The 18,677-nt window shown below is 32.2% G+C and overlaps 1 protein-coding gene across 4 annotated transcripts; it reads right to left on the bottom strand.

Moving 5' to 3' along the window:
- Positions 1–347: 347 nt before the first annotated feature.
- Positions 348–13,967, bottom strand: LOC111704654 (homeobox protein Nkx-6.2). 4 transcript variants are annotated; one of them, XM_023476953.1, is made up of 8 exons: positions 13,632–13,967; positions 12,438–12,521; positions 11,263–11,537; positions 10,912–10,975; positions 10,173–10,220; positions 9,555–9,603; positions 8,922–9,057; positions 348–1,399 (listed from the first exon to the last, which is right to left on the bottom strand). In XM_023476953.1, the coding sequence occupies exons 1-8, from the start codon at positions 13,732–13,734 to the stop codon at positions 1,187–1,189; spliced, it is 972 nt and encodes a 323-aa protein (XP_023332721.1). In that variant the 5' UTR covers positions 13,735–13,967; the 3' UTR covers positions 348–1,186. The 4 variants fall into 4 exon arrangements, with proteins under 4 accessions (XP_023332721.1, XP_023332722.1, XP_023332720.1 ...); XM_023476954.1 differs by having other exon boundaries at positions 8,922–9,045; positions 10,903–10,975; XM_023476952.1 differs by having other exon boundaries at positions 8,922–9,054; positions 10,903–10,975.
- Between the last annotated feature and the right edge of the window lie 4,710 nt (positions 13,968–18,677).

Below are 18,677 nucleotides of genomic sequence, written 5' to 3' on the forward strand. Positions count from 1 at the left end.
TGTTACTTATTTTTTGCTAAGAGAAAACGGTTGACAAAGATCAATTTGTCGGGTCTACAAGTTTTCAGAACTATTAATAGTTCACGTTTTAACGGCTCAGTGATCCTTTATACCTCCACACCCTGTAGTATATATAGGACCCAGGACCCCCTATACAAAACTATACAAAGCGAAAACTTTTACACCAAGGAATGAATGAAAAATGTCCGTGTTTCTGTGTGTTTGTCTGCGTGGGATTTCAAACTTTTATTCTGGAAATTTGTTTGGGACGAAAAAAAAAACTTTCTAAAATATACTTGGATCTCTGTCAATATTCAAACATCCATTGCAAGAGAAAATTAAGCTGGTTTTTATTTTTTTCCTACATTTATTACGAAAGTTTTTAACACATTTATTTAATACATATTGCTAAACAAACGGAAAAAAGACACACAAATATGGTTGGAAGTGACATTTAAGAAAGGGGGGGGGGGGTGCCTTTAATTTTATCACTATATAAATGCAAAATGTAATGTGGGCCAATGCCTGTAAAATCTGCTGAACCCCAGTTGGAACAGTTGCAATCTTTTAATTTACTATTTTCCACTAATTTAATCCCAGACACTGGTTTGATTCGATATCATACTTTATGAAACAAAGATGTTAAATTCTTAAAATGTTTCATACTTTTGGAAGATTTAGATGTCTTTTTGATTTGCGCATTTTTCATGCATGTTTATTAATTTTCGCTTAGCCTGGGAATTATGACGTGAACCGGATTAGATTGGTTTTGCTGTTCACTTTTCACTGGTCTCAATAGGTGTGCAGTCAGCTGGAAAACCGGTTTCTTTATCCAACATGGCGCCACAATATGGCGGCCGTAATACCCACGACTAAATTTTGATTCAATTGTCAAATATTGAGCTGAAATTGTGAGGCTAAGGTTCCTTTGAAGATATTATTCCTATGTAAACACGATGTATTTGATCCTCAGCGCTGTGACACTATGCAAACATCTTCAAACGGTGTTAGAAAAACACATTTATATGTCAAAAATTTAATTCTCTGTATGCCTCTTCTATTTTTCTTCCGAATGTAAATTTGCTCCGACGCGTAACATCAAAGCCCCAGACCTGTGTTCAATTATCCCACATTATGATCCGTGATGTTGCAAGTTTAATGTTGAATCATGAAAAGGATGATGCAACTACATCATATGATGGCCCATCCCGGGATGCTGCATTAGTTCTTGTTCTATTTTCACTCGTTTATCCATTTCATCTCCATCATCTTCGTTTTCACTGTCCTCAACATCGTCGCCAAGATCGACGCCGTCGCCGCCTTCTTGACGTCGCTTAGCCGTCGCCATTTCAGCAGCATGTCGCTTTCTCCATTTTGTTCTTCTGTTTTGAAACCAAACCTGAAAAAAATCAGAATTAATTTCTTCAATAGACACCGCAGCAAGAATTGAAATATCTTAAATAAAAATCAAATCCAACAAACAATAGCATCCATCCTTAATAAATAATGACAATGTTTGGTAAACAAAGGTAACTTCAAAACCACGAAATTTAAAAAACCAAAATGAAAATGAATAGTAAATAATTTTTATGTTTTGTAGGTTCATGTTCATGTAACTACTATGAAATATTTAACATTTATATGTTCAAGTTCAATGTTCATGTGATTACAATAACATCTATATGTTCAAGTTCAATGATTATGTGATTACAATAACATCTATATGGTTAAATTCAATGATCATGTGATTACAATTACATCTACATGTTCAAGTTCAATGTTCATGTGACAACAATTACTTCTATATGTTCAATTTCAATGTTCATGTGACTACAATACCATTGTAACAATATGGTGTCGGGCGTAACCAAGCAGAATCCCCAGAAAATATTCATTTTCACACTAGTCAGAATTTTCTTCATTTTCCATACGTGAAACATGGTACAGCAGCCTCCAGCTTTTAATTAAAGAAAATCTAATATTTATCAGATCATTCACAATACAATACAAAATAATTCAATTTATCCATAGTAATAATCTACAGGGTGTCCCATATCATCTTGAATCCTTTATTGCAATTTTTGAGACAATGATCAGAAAATATAAAAAAAAACATTTTAAAAAATTTATAAGGCAAATGTAAAAATTTGCTTGCTTGCAGAATATACTAGGTTTTTTTTGTATTATGAGAGTATATTGACGTTAAAGCTTTGAGATATTACAATATGATATGGACCGCTCTGTATATAAACTAAAACAGTTCATGGAAGGTACAGAAGGAAGGTATCAAGGAGGAACATAAACAAACTCAGAGCTCTTATTTCTCCCCAAAACTGAAGTTCACCAATTTTATATAATTTATAAAAACATTAAACATGTTTGTCCACTTTTTAAACATATTGAATTAAATTTGTTTACAACAATTTAAATTGAGATTTAGTTTGAAATATTCTGATTGTGTAAGAAATACATAAAACTTTTATAAACACCTACATGTAATAATGTTAAGAAACTTTTGTGGTTTTCCTCAAAAAGATTATCAAGTACAATAGGTGGCAACAGAGAACTAGACAAATTATACACAACGTCACAAGTGTCAAACATAACAGGAAAACGAAATGTTCTCACATTAGTTGACATGTTTTCCAAGATTAAATAAAAAAGTGTAAAAACAGAAAATTAAGAATACATAAAATTGCGCTGGTTTTACTGGAAGATAAGCACTTTATTCCAGAATTATCACTATTTCTAATAATTTTGTCGGACACATAAACAGAGTTGACACTTGTGACGTAAGAATACAGCTGTACTGCGAGTGTACTAGAATCTATTTGGTTTTCCTAATTCCCTGAAATAATATTAACCATGATATGCGTTGTTTCCCCGTAAACTAATATATATATTAATATATATAAATATATAAATATATTGCTTATTAATTCAATGAGCGTTAAATCAGGAATATTGTGAAGATGTAACATAAAATAGGTTGTCAACTATTCGGTTCATTGAGTACATAGACTTAAGTACACTGTCAGCGTATATTATTCAACTATACGGTTCATTGAATATATAGACATAAACTTTTGTCAGCGTACATATTCAACTATACGGGTATTGAGTACACTCTCAGATATAGGCTTACATTATCAGTGTACATATCCAACTGTACGATTTATTGAATACATAGACATACACTGTCAGCGTACATATTCAACTATACGGGTATTGAGTACATACTCAGATATAGGCATACATTATCAGTGTACATATCCAACTATACGATTTATTGAATACATAGACATACACTGTCAGCGTACATAGACATACACTGTCAGCGTACATATCCAACTATACGATTTATTGAATACATAGACATACACTGTCAGCGTACATAGACATACACTGTCAGCGTACATATCCAACTATACGATTTATTGAATACATAGACATTCACTGTCAGCGTACATAGGTAAATGTATAACAGTACGTATATGCATGTTTTACTGAGGTTCAATATTAAATTGACACTCTTTACAACTTGTGATCTGTTTAAAAAGTTGTCTGCCATCTTTTTTTGTATCATACAAATTCACGAAAATATTAGACGTTTAAGTTGTATTAAGAAATTAAAATCAAGGCTAGTTTTTAAAACAAATCTTGAAGGTATTAAAATGACAAACCCCCTTTCGGAAATCCCAAAAATGAAAGTTTTGGTATATGATTGTGTGATCTGAAAAATGACACGATGTATAAGTCGTCACTTAATTCTCATCTTTAATGGGACACCATTTATATTGTACTTTGAACATTATATATACAGTAACGTACATAAATATAGAGCATACAGTACATTTGTATATTCAAAATAACACTTTAATTATCTACATATCTTGAATGTTAAATCTAATTTGTTTTTTTTTGAAATTATATATATAATATCATGGATATATTATATAATTCAATCTTTTACAATATTTTAAAATAAAATTATATATTTTAAGATGTTTTAATCCCATAACACTAATACCGAGAGTTGTCAAAAATCTTTTAACCGTGTCCTAAGCTTTCAAATACGTATACAACATGAAAACTCAAAGCAATTTAATTCGAGCCCATAAAGTTGAGCCGTTTCCTCTGATATACACCCAGATACCAACATTTATGCAAACTTGTTTTTATCCTGAGATTTAAACTCGAAATTATAATAAAATGTCAGATAATCCTGAATGCCGGTTTACGCCGGGTAAAGATTGCTCCATTACATAAACCTGGTTTCACGGTGGTCCTGCACCAAACCAAACCCAACTCTCAGGTCAGCTGGCGGCAAACAGAGAAAAATCCGCCAATTCATTTGAAAATGGCGGCGGCACAAGATGGCGGCACTGGAAACATTTGTATCCGGCTAATTTCGGACAAATAAATGCGCATCAATAATGGAAAGAGCCATAAACCAATAAAATGATGATATAACTGTTGTTATGAAGGGGCAGGTTTTCCCTTTGTTCTATTATGATTAAAATTCAGTATTATTATTATTTTATGAGGAGAGCTGAAATCAAAATCAAAATTTAAAGTTTAGTAATTTAAAATTAAACATCTCTTGAAACTGATGGGTTTAATATTTGTTTGTCTATTTCACACATTTAAAAGAATAAAAAAGGTACAAGCTTTATTTAAATACTAGACAATTTTTAATCTTAAAAGTCATTTATGTTTTTACGGTTCAGGTTACTTAAAAATACATATCTAAATTGTTTTCGTTGGTAAATATTTTATTTTTTGCTTCCTTAAAGAGGCAGTAAGTGTATTTTCAATTGACCCTCCATACAAAGATGGGAATATCCTTGAAACCTTTATCTTATCAAAAATGTGGAAGATTTCGACATTTTTCTTAATCGAAAAGTGTTCATTTTTGTGAGTTTCTCCAATGCTTTTTATAAACAAGAAATCCGCAAGTCTCTTTAATGAGCAGAGAACCCGCAAATGAAAAAAAAAAACAGTTTAAAGAGCCAAAGACCACTTGCGGGCCTGCAGTGGGTTATTTCTGTATCAAACTTTAACAAAATTTTAACGGAATTGCCCAATAGAGTTTGTTACATCACTCAGTTTTCTCAAAACAATAATGAATTATAAAATCAAAAAGTTTAAAAAGATACTTTTAATCCTGGGATTCCCCCCGTATAATCCATACAATGAAAACTTTTGAGCAAGAAATTAATGTTTGTGTATATCCCCCCATCCAACAAGTTTGAGAACATCAAGCATGAAGTTTAGGCATTCGTATGCATTAAATACAATATTATTAAATTTTGGATTGTTATCTTTCAAGGGCGTATACAGGGGGGGGGGTGCAAGGGGGCAGTGCGCCCTTAGACCTGCAGAGTGGGAGGCTTAGCCCCCCCTCCCCTAGAACTCAGAGCTTTCACACTTTTAAAATCTTAAACTGAAGAGTAAAGAACATTAAAAAATTAATTTGCTGTTCATTCAGTGCACTGAGAAAATAGTATACGTGGACCAGATCAGAGCCACCATGACAGAAGTCCGAATGAAAAATCTATCTAGAATGCACATTCATCCTAATCTGATGGGTGCTATCAGGCATGGCGAAGTAAAACAATTATTTTTAAATGCCAAGCCACGAAGGCTTTCGAGTTTGGAGGTAGTAAAAAAACATTTTTTGTTTTTTAATCTAGATTTAATTTACTTTATTCATTGCACCGCCGTTTTGTAAACTTTCTTTTTATTTCAAACTAGATGAAGTGCCAGGCGTTGCCCATGGAATTTTTAAAATCGAATTAAAACAAAAATTTATAAGTTATTTAGGATTTTATCATCTCTAAGGGTATCCATGAGTTTCATCACTAAAATTAAGCCTATTTGATTTGATTTGATACTAACATAACAATATAATAAAATGTCGACATTTTAGAAACAATGCTTTTTTCTGGTAGTTTTGTTTGAAGGAGAGATAAAGTACAGTACTTGCAAGGTAATTGGACTGTATGTGTACCTTTAAAGCATCTTATACTTATGCCTGACATCCAAGAAGCCAAATGTTTTGAATTTACAATTCAAATTTTGCCCCCCCCCCCTAGATTTATTTGTGTATACACCTTTGTTATCTTACTTATCTTAATCAAACTCTTTTTATTAAGAAAAATAAAATTGATATAAAGGATTTAGTCTTTGCCACAAACTCTGAATTTATAATCCTTATATCTTTGGAACCCAATGTCGCAAATCTTAGATATTTCAAACTTACATTATTTGATTTAACAGAATTCATAGTTTGAAATATCTAAGGTCTACGACATTGGAATAAATTTCTAACATGTATCTGGATACATTTGTTTTTCTCATATTTGTTCGTAAAATGAAAACTATAGGAGCTACGAGGTCACAAAGTAGCAGGAAAAATGTCGCATGATTTGATGTTCTCCTTCTGTCTAGTTTACAGTATAAACAATATATTTTTAGCTGTTAACGTTGTGAACGAATCCACCCAATATTAGAACCAAACTAAATATTAGAACCAAACTAAATATTAGAACCAAACTAAATATTAGAACCAAACTAAATATTAGAACCAAACTAAAAAGTTTTTCATGTTTCATTTTTGTTTAAAAATATATTTACAAGGGCCTATATAGAATCAGAAGAGACGGGGGGGGGGGGGGGAAGCGCCAAATTTGACCCCCACAAGTAGAGTCTAGGTTGGGCCATTCCCCCCTGGTACGCCCCTTCAGGTCTAACTGTAAACAATGGTTCCCGGTCCAAATTAATTTGTTTTATGACACCAATTCCAGAAAATAAGTTATTCAAGTCAGGTATTTATTATCAACTGCAACATCATCAATGGAATTTGTAATTCAAAATTAAGAACAATACCAACACAGAAAGGGGGGGGGGGTTAAGAAGGTTATACCCCTCCCCCACCCCCTGCTTTATAAAATAATTAAAGTTATTTTTGACGTGTATGTGAATATATGAAAAATTATGTTAAATGAAGGGGGCAAAAGAATCTCGAAAATTTTAAATTGTTTTATTATTTGTAAAAAGATCCAAGGAGATATTGAATAGAAGGAGGGGCGATAGGGTTTCCGTACACTTTGCTGTAACACCTCCCCACTCATGTGTATATGTTTATAAATAAATCAAATTATTGAAATATGGTCTTTTCTAAAATTTATTTACAAGGATTTAATCCTCTGTATATAGTTTTATACCTTGTTATGTTAAATATTAAAGTGTATGTATAATGTGTGTACGTTTAGATATATCGCTAAACAAATATAATAAATCAATGAACTTGTTAACATACATTTACAGAGACAACAATACAGGGTGAACAAAACAAAATCATCCAACAGGGTGTATATAAAAAGTGAAGAAAGCGGATCCTGAAATATTTTTAAGGTTAGTATCCAAAACAATGATCATATGCCCCTTTAGTGAAAGTAAATTCAACCTTTATGAAGCATAAAGTCTGACCGCGTCAACCTTGTTGCACCGGCTAGTCCTGTCCATAGAGCTAGGTACAGTACAAACTGGGAACGGAAAGGTTGACCCGGCTCGGACATTCAAATGTATTTCAGCTGCCCGTGTATATGTACAGTAATGCATGTGTTTCACAGATTACATTACAGTCTATGTACAATGTATGTAAATTGTGTTTTAAAATGAATGATACTTAATATATTTAAATCTATGCTAATGTGTTACACAATGCACATGTTACAAGTTAATTCTGCAAATGTTTGTTAAAGATTATTCAATCATAAAATTTACCCCAAAGGAAATTAAAAGGAGTGTATGGCTGGACATGGAAGTTGAGGTGAGAGTGCAGTAATGTTAAGGTTTTTTTAAAAAAATCATTTGATACTTATAAGACGTTTGTACGGTAAAATCGATCTTTAAAATCCTCCTGGGACTCGCCTTCAGGAAGGTTGTGGCGCGGCACGCCTGCGCTCTTACTTAGCAATTAAACACCGTCATATAGGTTTCGAATGATTTCTAAAAAATTCTCTACATTACTCCACTCTCAGCTCAACTATCATGTCTAGTCAGACATTACCTTTAAGAATTGTCAGCCTGACATTTCTATTTGTCAGCCATCATGTTCGGATTATATATTAATATTGAAATATTGATTTATTGGGGCAAATTTAATATTTGTTTCTCTAGGCATAAATTCAAGATTTAAATATCCATTCAGGGGGGTCTACGCCCCCCCCCATCCTCCTCCCCTCCTATCTTTCAGATATAAACGTATTAGCCCCCCCCCTCAACCAGTTCTCCCAATCCAACTCTTAACATAATAGATTCGTTTACACATATTTTCAGATTTTCTATGTTCAAAGTATTTTTTGTTAAAGGAGTAATTAGTGTTTGCCGCAAACAAAATCTTTTTAAATTTCTATACGGTGTTTGATATTTCATTCTCAGATTATTTAATCCAACAGAGTTCATAGTTTAAAATATCGAAGATCTAAAACATTAGGTTGCAAAGAAATAGGAATTATATAATCAGAGATTGTGGCAAAGGCTCAATTCCTTTATTAGAGCCTACTCTTTCTTCCTAGCCAGAATAAACCCACAATATTGAATTAATAACTCCGTACTTACAAATATCAAATATGAAAAAAACAGTCCATTATCCACCTTAACAAAGTGATCAATATATCAGTCCATTTTACAATCATATAATTTGTTGCGAATCAATTGATATTTATTCAATCAGTCAATCAATCAATCGATTAATCAATTAATTTGTCTATCTTTAATCTGTTATTATATCTGTCAATATATTAGGCTTTAATCAGTCAATCAAATGTTCAATCAATCATCTTTAATCAATCACTCAACCTTTAAATGATTAATCTTTAATCAAGGAATGGATTTTTAATGAACTTTGTTACCTTGACTTGTGACTCCGTCATTCCAAGCGCGTACGCTAGTTTAGCGCGCTCAGGTCCTGCCAAATACTTCGTCTGCTCAAACGTTTTTTCAAGGGCGAAAATCTGCTGTCCAGAGAACGTCGGCCTGATAAAACTGCTAATAATAATAATAATAATAATAGTAATAATAATAATAATAATAATATCCCTCCCAATTAGGGATAAATTCTTGAAGTGCAAGCTAGACCGTCCCAATATATTTTTACCGGGAAATATTCATAGATATAATTCGGCTGGGCACGCCATGCTTGACTTATTTAGACCCAAATGAGGGGGGGGGGAAATACATAAGAATAAAAAATCTCACCCTGTAGTGCTGGTTTGGCAGGTCTAAAGCCTGTAACCTGGTTGAATAGACTCGTAAAAAAGTTTCAGAAAATTGACCAGTTTTATACAACATAGTTCAGATACAAGGCTCTCATTGGATACTATCAGACACGTCAATTAGTCCTCAGATATATTAGAGGATATTTAAGCTGTAATTTTAAAATAGACCAGAAGCCTAGTGAAGTTGTTTTTATATATCCATTATGCCTTTTTTATTATAGGATATATATAATAATAATAACAATGATTGATCAAAACAATAGATACCTCGTATGTTTCTTTTTCCCATCTTTATCCAGATGATGACCATGTAGATCTAAAAAATAATAAGAATTTGTTTTTAAAATATATTTTTTTTAACTTTATAGGAAGGAAGCAGCAAAGAAGGGTTAATGACTCAATATTGTTCTGAAATTAATCAGACAAATTTTATTAAGAATTCCAAATAGATATATAAAATTATATATATGTATATGAACAGGTTTATTTGTTTGTTTGTATTCAATTAATATCTAAAAGGCTAAATCGATCTGGCAATACACACGGATAAAATTGAACAATTTTGTCCAGAAAAATGTCGATTAATTTTTTCTATAAATCCATTAATATTTTGTAATTAAATTTACATAAAAGAAAAAATTTGCTTTGACCACCATCTATTTACTTTATTCATATTGTTAAAAACTAAAAACAAAAAAATGTTACAAAACATTTACGAAAAAATAGTAGATTTAAATGCAACATTTAAAAGCTAAAACTGTTAATAGAGATTGAGCGCGGAGCACCCTAAAAGTCTAGTTAAAGCAAAACAAGCAAAAGCCGCGGCCGGTCCTTTTAAATTAAAAAATAAAACATATTTAGAATTATATTTAAAAAATCACTTACTATTTAGAACGAATCTATCTCTCCACACTGTAGGATTAGAAATTAAACCTGAACCAACACAGGTTAAATAATTTCTATGCCATAGGGAGTTTCAGGGGGTTCCAGGGGGTGCCATGTGGATTCTGGGGGATTAAAGGAGGGTTTCAGGTAAGGTCAAAGGAGACGGTGACTAAACATAAACTACACAAAATATTGAGCTTTTTTTGGTAGTCTAAAAATTGAAAATTTCGAACCAAGTTTGACATGGAGGGGTTGAGGTTGAAGGTATATACTTATTGCAAAGAGGTATAGAGAACTAAGATGGTATGTGTACACTCTGCTGTGACGTACTGATACTAGTATTATTGTATACAAGCAACATTAAGTTGTTGTGCTGCAACCGACTGTTTTTGTTTACAATCAAGCTAGTTCTTGACCTGATGTAAAATGTAAACGAACTCTATCCTTCTCTCATGAGAAGTGCTGTTTATCGTTTTGCTTTGTTTTTCAAAATCTTTTCATAAAATCCCCACACTGCAAAACTGTATTTGGTTAAAGTTTACTTTTAATAAACTTTTTCCAAAGTTGGTTAGTTTAAGGCATCTAAGAGTAAAAAAAATTACTATTTTCTTACTCTATGCTAAATTTTGACCCTGAGAAAAAATATATGCAAAAACGGTGGAACCCGATTAACAAGACACTACTCCTGAGTTCTACTCTAATCAGATCTAGAGTATTTAAACTGTGTTTCCTTGTATTCCTGGCCAGTACAAGGCTGCTCGTTGATGCGGGGTCAACTCAGAAAATTTTCCTCCACCAAGACCCTGAAATAAAAGGCCAAGTTTGAAAATAATATCCAAATAAGAAAATAACATTTATTTCATACAAAAGTTTTCTTTCTAAAATTGATTTTAAAAGCAAAATACAGTCAAATAATATTTCTTTTTTAGTCAGTTCTAATCTAGCAGCATATTTATATACATTGGGGACCAAAATATGCCAGACAGGGGGGGGGGGATAATTTTCAATGAAACAGACAAATGCGTATTTCAAAGAGATTTTATCGACAGGATAACGGGAAATTTTTTCATTTATTATGTTTTTTTTTTACCTGATTAATATACGGGTTTGGATTCAATCCAAACCTTGAGATATTTGATAAACTTTCAACTGTCCTATCGGTGGTTGGAGATACCGCCGAGGGCATTGAGAGGGCGGTTCGGCGGTTAAGAATATTGTCTATACCATGTGGGTTGACCGGGTTGGTCTGCACTGGGCTGGACGGGTTGGATGAGGGTGGGGGGGAAGGGGAGAGGGGTGTGTGTCCGAGCATAGCAGACTTCATATCGGTCATAGTGTGCAGAGCAGCTAAAGAACTGTTAGCGCCTAAATAATTTTTAATAAATTTTTTATAAATTTATTTTAAGTTTTTCGAAAGAACAGATTAGTCGCTTCAAACTATGATTTTCTAATTCTAGATCTTTGCTGAAACATCAGAGGTCCAAAACATCAGGTTCCAAAGATATTAGGATAAATTATAGTTTAAGCGCGAGTTGTTAGTTCCTATGATGGAAACTTCAAAAACAAGGTTTAAAGTTTTCCACTGTGAAGCAGACATTTCCCTCTTTAAATGAAACGTCACCTGTTTTATTTTTATTTTTAATTATACGACAGTAATGTGTTTAAAATTTTGACATTTATAGCATATTTGATTAGAAATTAGAACTATTGAAATAAGATCTACTTAATGATATGTTTTATTTCAGTCCAGTGTGCCCAATCAAAATTGCTCCAAGCATTTTATTCCTATTTCAAAGAACTAAAAGTGTACTGCAATTTCTGTACGGTGGTAAGACACAAATATTTTCTTACGAAGAAACTCTTTTTTCTCTATATTTTATCTCTTTTTGTTTATAATATTTCGTTATTGTATCTTAGTAGTTGAAAATCTTAAAAGTTTTTAAGGGATATTTGTTTGACTAGCTATTGATAACAAATAAAACAAAATAAGATTACTTTTCTCTGACTGCACTATAGTTTCAGTAGAAGTAAATATTTCCATTTACTGTTAGCGCCGATTGAATGATTCATAACTCTTATTGGATAATGAGATAGATAGAAAGATAGATGTGACCGTCATACTATTTCTATTGGTCAAGAATAGACATCAAGCACATGACTGAACCCTTATTGGATCAGGCGCTAATGGACTCGGCATACAGGAGTATCTTGAAGTATAAAATTTAAAAAAATAGGTGTTGTGAGGTTGCAAAGTCTGAATGGTACCTGCAAGTAAACCTCTGTGCTGCGAATTAGTTTCTGAGTTAATAAAATGTAAACCTCTGTTCCCCTGGCTATTCTCACTTAAACCTAAACAATAACAGAACATTAAACTTCAGCACACGAAACTAGCCAAAGCTAAGCGTGTCCGGGCAGTAACGAATTAAGAAATTCCAGTTTTGTTTCTTTATTAGAAAATATTCTAAAAATTTCAAAATAGAAAATGTAAAATTATGCATTGGGGAAGATTGGTTCGAAAGTTAAGGTTGGCTGACTTTTGATCCCGGACATTTGAATCACGTTTATAATTAAAAAAAAAAATAATTTCTATCGTGGTTTTTTAAAAAAATAACCTGCGCATTTATACTGCAGGAAAACGCATAGAAAAAACATAGAAAAACGACTACACGAAGACATTATTGATCAGATAATGCTAGGTTTCAAGGCCGGGTATAACCGTTGTTAATCAGGCATTAGCATCTTAGCATGGACGGTCACTCGACCTAACCAATAATTTTAGACTAATTATTTGATCAAGTTAACCCCAACCTGTTTTGGTTTTACGTAAATCAAAATAAGTTTTGTTCTAAAAAAAAAATTAAAGATAAATTTGTATTGAATTCTTCAAGTTTTGATCCTCTATTAGAAAATCTACTAAAATATAAAGATAATGTAATAATCTTGTATTTCAAAACTGGTTTGAAAGTTAAGACTCACTGACTGTTAAACCCCTGTTAAAGCCAAATATTTTACAAAAAAAAATCCAACTTCTTTTAACCCGAATGGTTGCGTGTTTTTCTATTAAGTTTATAGTTTAAATTCCACAAAAACAGTTTAATTTTGATTTTTCTTGTGAAAAATAACAGCTTAAGCTATTATTAGGTCGCAAATTCATTCCTTAAAGCAAGCTTTGTTCCACAATTGGATTTGATCGGAGCTCGGTTAATTTGTTTTGAATTTTCCAAAACCGTCAAATGTTTTAAACCAACACAAGTTATATAATTAGTACTTTTTGATTTTGGTAATCCTGAAAAGTTACATCAGTATTCGAGACCGGGCCGACTTTAAAGTTTTTAAGAAGTAATTGGCAAAACTCTCATCTTACAGCATATGGAACACAATAACCAAATGTTCGAATAACTTGGACAAAAATTGTGTTTTAGGATTTTTATTTTCAACGTTATGTAAGTAAAAAATTACCTGAAAGAATATTAAACATAGCTTGATGTGTTGAAGAGGGAGGGGAAGGGGGAGGAGCAGGGTTAAAACTCCCCGACATGCCTCCAGTCGAAAAGTCAATCATCGAAATATAAAAATTCGAATCACTTTTCTCAAATCCACATCAAAACTGGTTTAAAATGTGTTCAACTCGCTGTATCACTCGTTTTCTATAGTTTACTTAATTCCCGCTAATTAATTAGCACTAAACGTGGTCTGCTGCACTAGGATTGGAAGCAACTATTAATTTTGAGCGTAATTAGCAGGATATAGTGTCTGCTGGGGCTATAATACCACTTCACGGACTCCACTGACACTCAAAAACGCGAGAAATTGGTGCTCAGCCTCCCCCGACCCGCCCTGGCCCGTCCCAACACGGCATTATTGCAATTTGATTGGCTACCTCGGTCAAGTCGGCCTCTGATTGGTTGGATTTATACCGGGACAGGTGAATTCTCGTCGCTGATTGGTCGAAGCATTGCGTGATAATATCGGTCTTTAGTTTTTGTCGTTTACAAAGTGTTTTGTAAAAGATTGGGTTTAGGGCTTGGAGGGTTATAGACGTACATATTGGCTGATTCACACATTATAGTTTATTAAGACAGATATTTTTCCTGTTTTGCACTAGGGTTTCTTTCCCTTAAGCATGCTATTGAGAAGCTATTCTGAAAATAGGACCAAAAAATTGTCGCCCCGCCCCCCCCCCCTGTATCCGCCCCTTAGCCTAATGATCAAATGATTAACTATAAATCGATTAAATTCATATTATTAGGTCTCTAAGCCATACACATTTGACTTGTAAGTAAATTGCATGTGAGATATAAATCTTAACTCTACATATTGAAGACCTATTTGAAAGAACAAAAATGTAACCGGATATATTTTTTGTACTTTTCCTTAAAATCTAAGTTAGATGAGCGACGAGGTCATAAAGGCGTAACCAGTAATGTTGCTGAATCGTTTGATTAGAAAAATCTTAAAGCGATTCTTCATATATAGTTCAAATACATACATTACCTTAATTATTGAGTTTATTTAAACTAAGCTATGTATTATCTACTCAAAAAAGATTCTGAGATCGAGTCTGAGACTCACAACTCTCTGTTTATTGTTCACTCAGAAAACCAAAAATTTGAGTTTATGACTCAATTCCTTTATCTCACCTTCCGGTCTATCTTGAAATATCCATATTCTGCATTTGCGTGAAATCGTTCATAATTTTATCAGTTAATCCTTCTAAACTGAAACTTGAATTAAACGGTTTGAGGCTTTGCAATACTAATATCCAGAGTAATAATAAAAAGAACTAGAACAAGAACAGAAGGTCAGGTTCGAGAACTACTAATACTTTTAAGTTGGCCCGGGCTTTCGTGACTGAAATAATTTACGATGCGATCCGTCAGGAATTGGAGCAAAATTTAATAAATAATTTGTTAGTTAATTTCAAAAAGTTTTAGTCTTTTATTAAACCAAATTTGCAAAAAAAAACATTTTTTGAGTTGATATTTAAAAAGAATTACGAAAGTTGAATTACACCCTGAATTTTTTTGTCTCAATACATAAACAAGTCTAAGGATCAAATTTTTCCACATGTTTAATTGTATGAATGTGAATTAAAGAACGATAAAAATATTAAAAATAACCTCTAACTTTAAGCTCTTTTAAAGTCATGGGCTTTTTGTTTCCTTGAATTATACATAGTAAAAGAAATTTTAATTATATAAACTTGGTTTTTTAGGTAAAAAAAAGTGTGAAAAGTAATGAAACAGAACATTTTTGAACCTGTAATCACATTAATTCCAATATTTTCGTGACATTTGTAAAAGGAATAATAAAATTTTTATAAATTACAAATTTGTTCTACAAAATCATCATGTCATCAAAAAAATAATTTTAATTAATTTTAAAGATTAAAAACGGAATTCCGAATAGAAAACAGGTTGGCGAAATTGTAATTGTCTTCATTAATTGGAACAATATTGGTAATTTCAAATATACTTTATATAGAATCCCTTAAATTGGCAATTTTTATATCCAGAGGATTATAAGGCTTTGAGATTATAAATTGGGTGGCTCGACTTTTATAGCGGTAATTTAGTTTTCCGGTAAAATCTACCAAGTGCGGGAAACGGCTTGGGCAACGCTGGGTTCCCAAGCAAGTAAATTCATATCTATATACTTAAATAAGTACGATTCTAGATATTTCTGAAACACCAAATGATCTTCGACAGATACCTTGATCCTAAAGAATATCTTTTTTTAAAAGATATTTTTGAAGATAATTGTCATTGAAGAGTTTTCAAAGCGAAAGCTTCAATAACGAGAAGAAATAAGGGGGGCAATGCAGGGGGGTCCGGTATTTTTCAGTTGAAGAGGAGGGGGCTTTTAGAATAAAAACGAGGGGTGTAAAAGTCAATTAATTTTAGCATAGTTGAAAATATTGCGACAAGGGACACAAGGCATTGAGGAGGAATTTGAAAGGAGGGGCCCGGGGGGTAGGGGATCTTAAAGGGAATAAATGAAAAGTAGGAGGTTGAGATTAGAATGGGAAGGAGGTTTGGGAATTTGTATCATTTTATGTCAATATCTTAACTAAACATCTTTAATTTTCTGATGTTATCAATATCAAAATCATACTAGACACTAAATATGTAAATAGGACGATACGACTTTTGATTAAAAGAACTAACGTATCCTTTGTTTTTTACTGCTTTTCTTTCCTTTATACATTTATAATTCAGTCAAATAAAGGTAAAATTCACTTTTACAACCTCCCCTCCCCCCCCCTCCAGCTTCCCCTTGTATGTATATATGTGTATAATGATATGAGTATGTTTATCTTTACTTATTCACACAGACTTACATTGTACAAATTGATATAACAGACCTGAAGTAGGGTGCACCAAAATGATCAAATTTATCAGAACAAGAGTAGGGTGCACCAAAATAATCGTATTTATCAGATCTAGGGCAGGGTGCACCAAAATAATCGTATTTATCAGATCTAGAGTAGGGTGTACCAAAATCATCGTATTTATCAGAACTTTATAGAGTAGAGTGCACCAAAATAATCGAATTGTTATCAGATCTAGGGTAGGGTGCACCAAAATAATCGTATTTATCAGATCTAGAGTAGGGTGCACCAAAATAATCGTATTTATCGAACTAGATTAGGGTGCCCCAAAATAATCTTCTTTAAGAGAACTGGAGTAGGGTGTACCAAAATAATCATTTTATCAGAACTATAGTAGGGTGTGCCAAAATAATCATCTATAACAGAACTGGAGTAGGGTGCACCAAAATAATCATCTTTAACAGATTTGGAGTAGGGTGCATCAAAATAATCATCTTAAACAGAACTGGAGTAGGGTTCAACAAAATAATCACCTTTAACAGAACTAGAGTAGGGTGCACCAAAATAATCATCTTCAACAGAGCTTTAAGTAGGATGCGCAAAAATATTCAATAGTAAGAGAACTGGAATAGGCTGTAGGGTGCTCCAAAATAATCATCTTTGACAATTTATTAATATTGCATTGAATGTTAGAAAAGAGAGAAAAAAATTCATTTTTCTCAGGACACAGTGTAAACACTAAGAAAACATATTCGAACACATAAAAACAATAATGTTTTTCCTAATACATTCCTTGAAATAACTTTCTCACGTCTAAAATGGGTTAGGAAGGAATCAAATTAATTTTGATTCAGATCGCCATATCGCAGCAAAAGTTAAAAAAGAACATATTGTTTCGAGAAAAAAGTAAAAAAAACAGGATAGAAAGTGCTAATTTATGCACGTTTTTATTTCTTGTCCTTTTTTTGAAAGATTGTCTAATGGACAATTTTATTTGCACCCACAAGTAACAAAATTGATTTTTTTGACAAATATTAAGACAGAAATCTTTTTTACTTTTTGAAACCTTTTTTTAAATGTTTATTTCCGTTTTAAATGTATATTTCCGTTTTAAATGTTTATTTCCGTACTAAATGTGTATTTCCGTTTTAAATGTGTATTTCCGTTTTAAATGTTATTTCCATTTTAAATGTTATTTCCATTTTAAATGTTTATTTCCGTTTTAAATGTTTATTTTCCGTTTTAAATGTATATTTCCATTCAAAATGTATATTTCCATTTAAAATGTTTATTTCCGTTTTAAATGTTTATTTCCGTTTTAAATGTATATTTCCGTTTTAAATGCCTAATGGAACAGGAAAAGATGCCACACCTTATCAAATTATAAAAAGTTGTAAATATGGGATACCCTATTGTCCATAAAGGATGAGATTTTAAAGTTAAGAAATGCAGGGTGTTCCAATAAATATGAGAATAAAGGGACGATTTAAAATCGTCTTTCACTTCGGACAGTTGTTAAATAAAAAGAGTTTAAAAAGTTTGTTTTAGCTTATAGAAAGTTAAGACAAGTTTATTTTTTGATAAAATTAAATCTGGTTAAATTTCTCGATATCAGCATCAACTTTGAAATTACAAAAAAGACAGCCCAGTTTTTAAACCCCCGAAAAAAAGGAGTTGTTGATGGAAATTGTTTAATAAAGCTGTAATACTACTAAAACTTTGCCAAAATTTCTATATATATAAAGTTGATATTTCACATTATATACGTTAATATTTCTGTGATTAATGTTTAATATATTGATGTATACAGTGTTATATACGTAATTTATATTGATGGTTTTATCTATATATATAAAATTATCTATCTATCTATCTAATATTCTTTTTATTTGATTAGTCCATGTGTTCACTACACTCACTATACAAACCTTTTAATACTATCATATCAATATATAGGTGGGGGAGGGGGGTGGACAAGGGAATGGAAGGGGGGGGATTGGGGAGTGACGGGGGGAATATGTACAGAAATAAGATAAGAATGAAGTAGAAATAAATAATTAAAAAATTGACTACAATGGTAAGCGTTTATATTAATACAATGAAAACGAGTTTTGATTTCAATGTTGATTTTTGAAGCTTTTAAACAGCATGGATACAAATAAACATGGAAACAT

This window comes from Eurytemora carolleeae, unplaced genomic scaffold, assembly GCF_000591075.1.
Source record: "Eurytemora carolleeae unplaced genomic scaffold, Eaff_2.0 scaffold31, whole genome shotgun sequence".
Lineage (NCBI taxonomy): Eukaryota > Metazoa > Arthropoda > Copepoda > Calanoida > Temoridae > Eurytemora > Eurytemora carolleeae.

Coding starts and splice junctions, on each gene's coding strand:
- LOC111704654 (XM_023476951.1), bottom strand. CDS start 13,734: ATGATTGACTTTTCGACTGGAGGCATGTCGGGGAGTTTTAACCCTGCT. Junction 10,976..11,262: donor CAAACCCGTATATTAATCAG/GTAAAAAAAAAA, acceptor CTTTTATTTCAG/GGTCTTGGTGGAGGAAAATT. Junction 9,604..10,172: donor AGATAGATTCGTTCTAAATA/GTAAGTGATTTT, acceptor ATTATTTTTTAG/ATCTACATGGTCATCATCTG.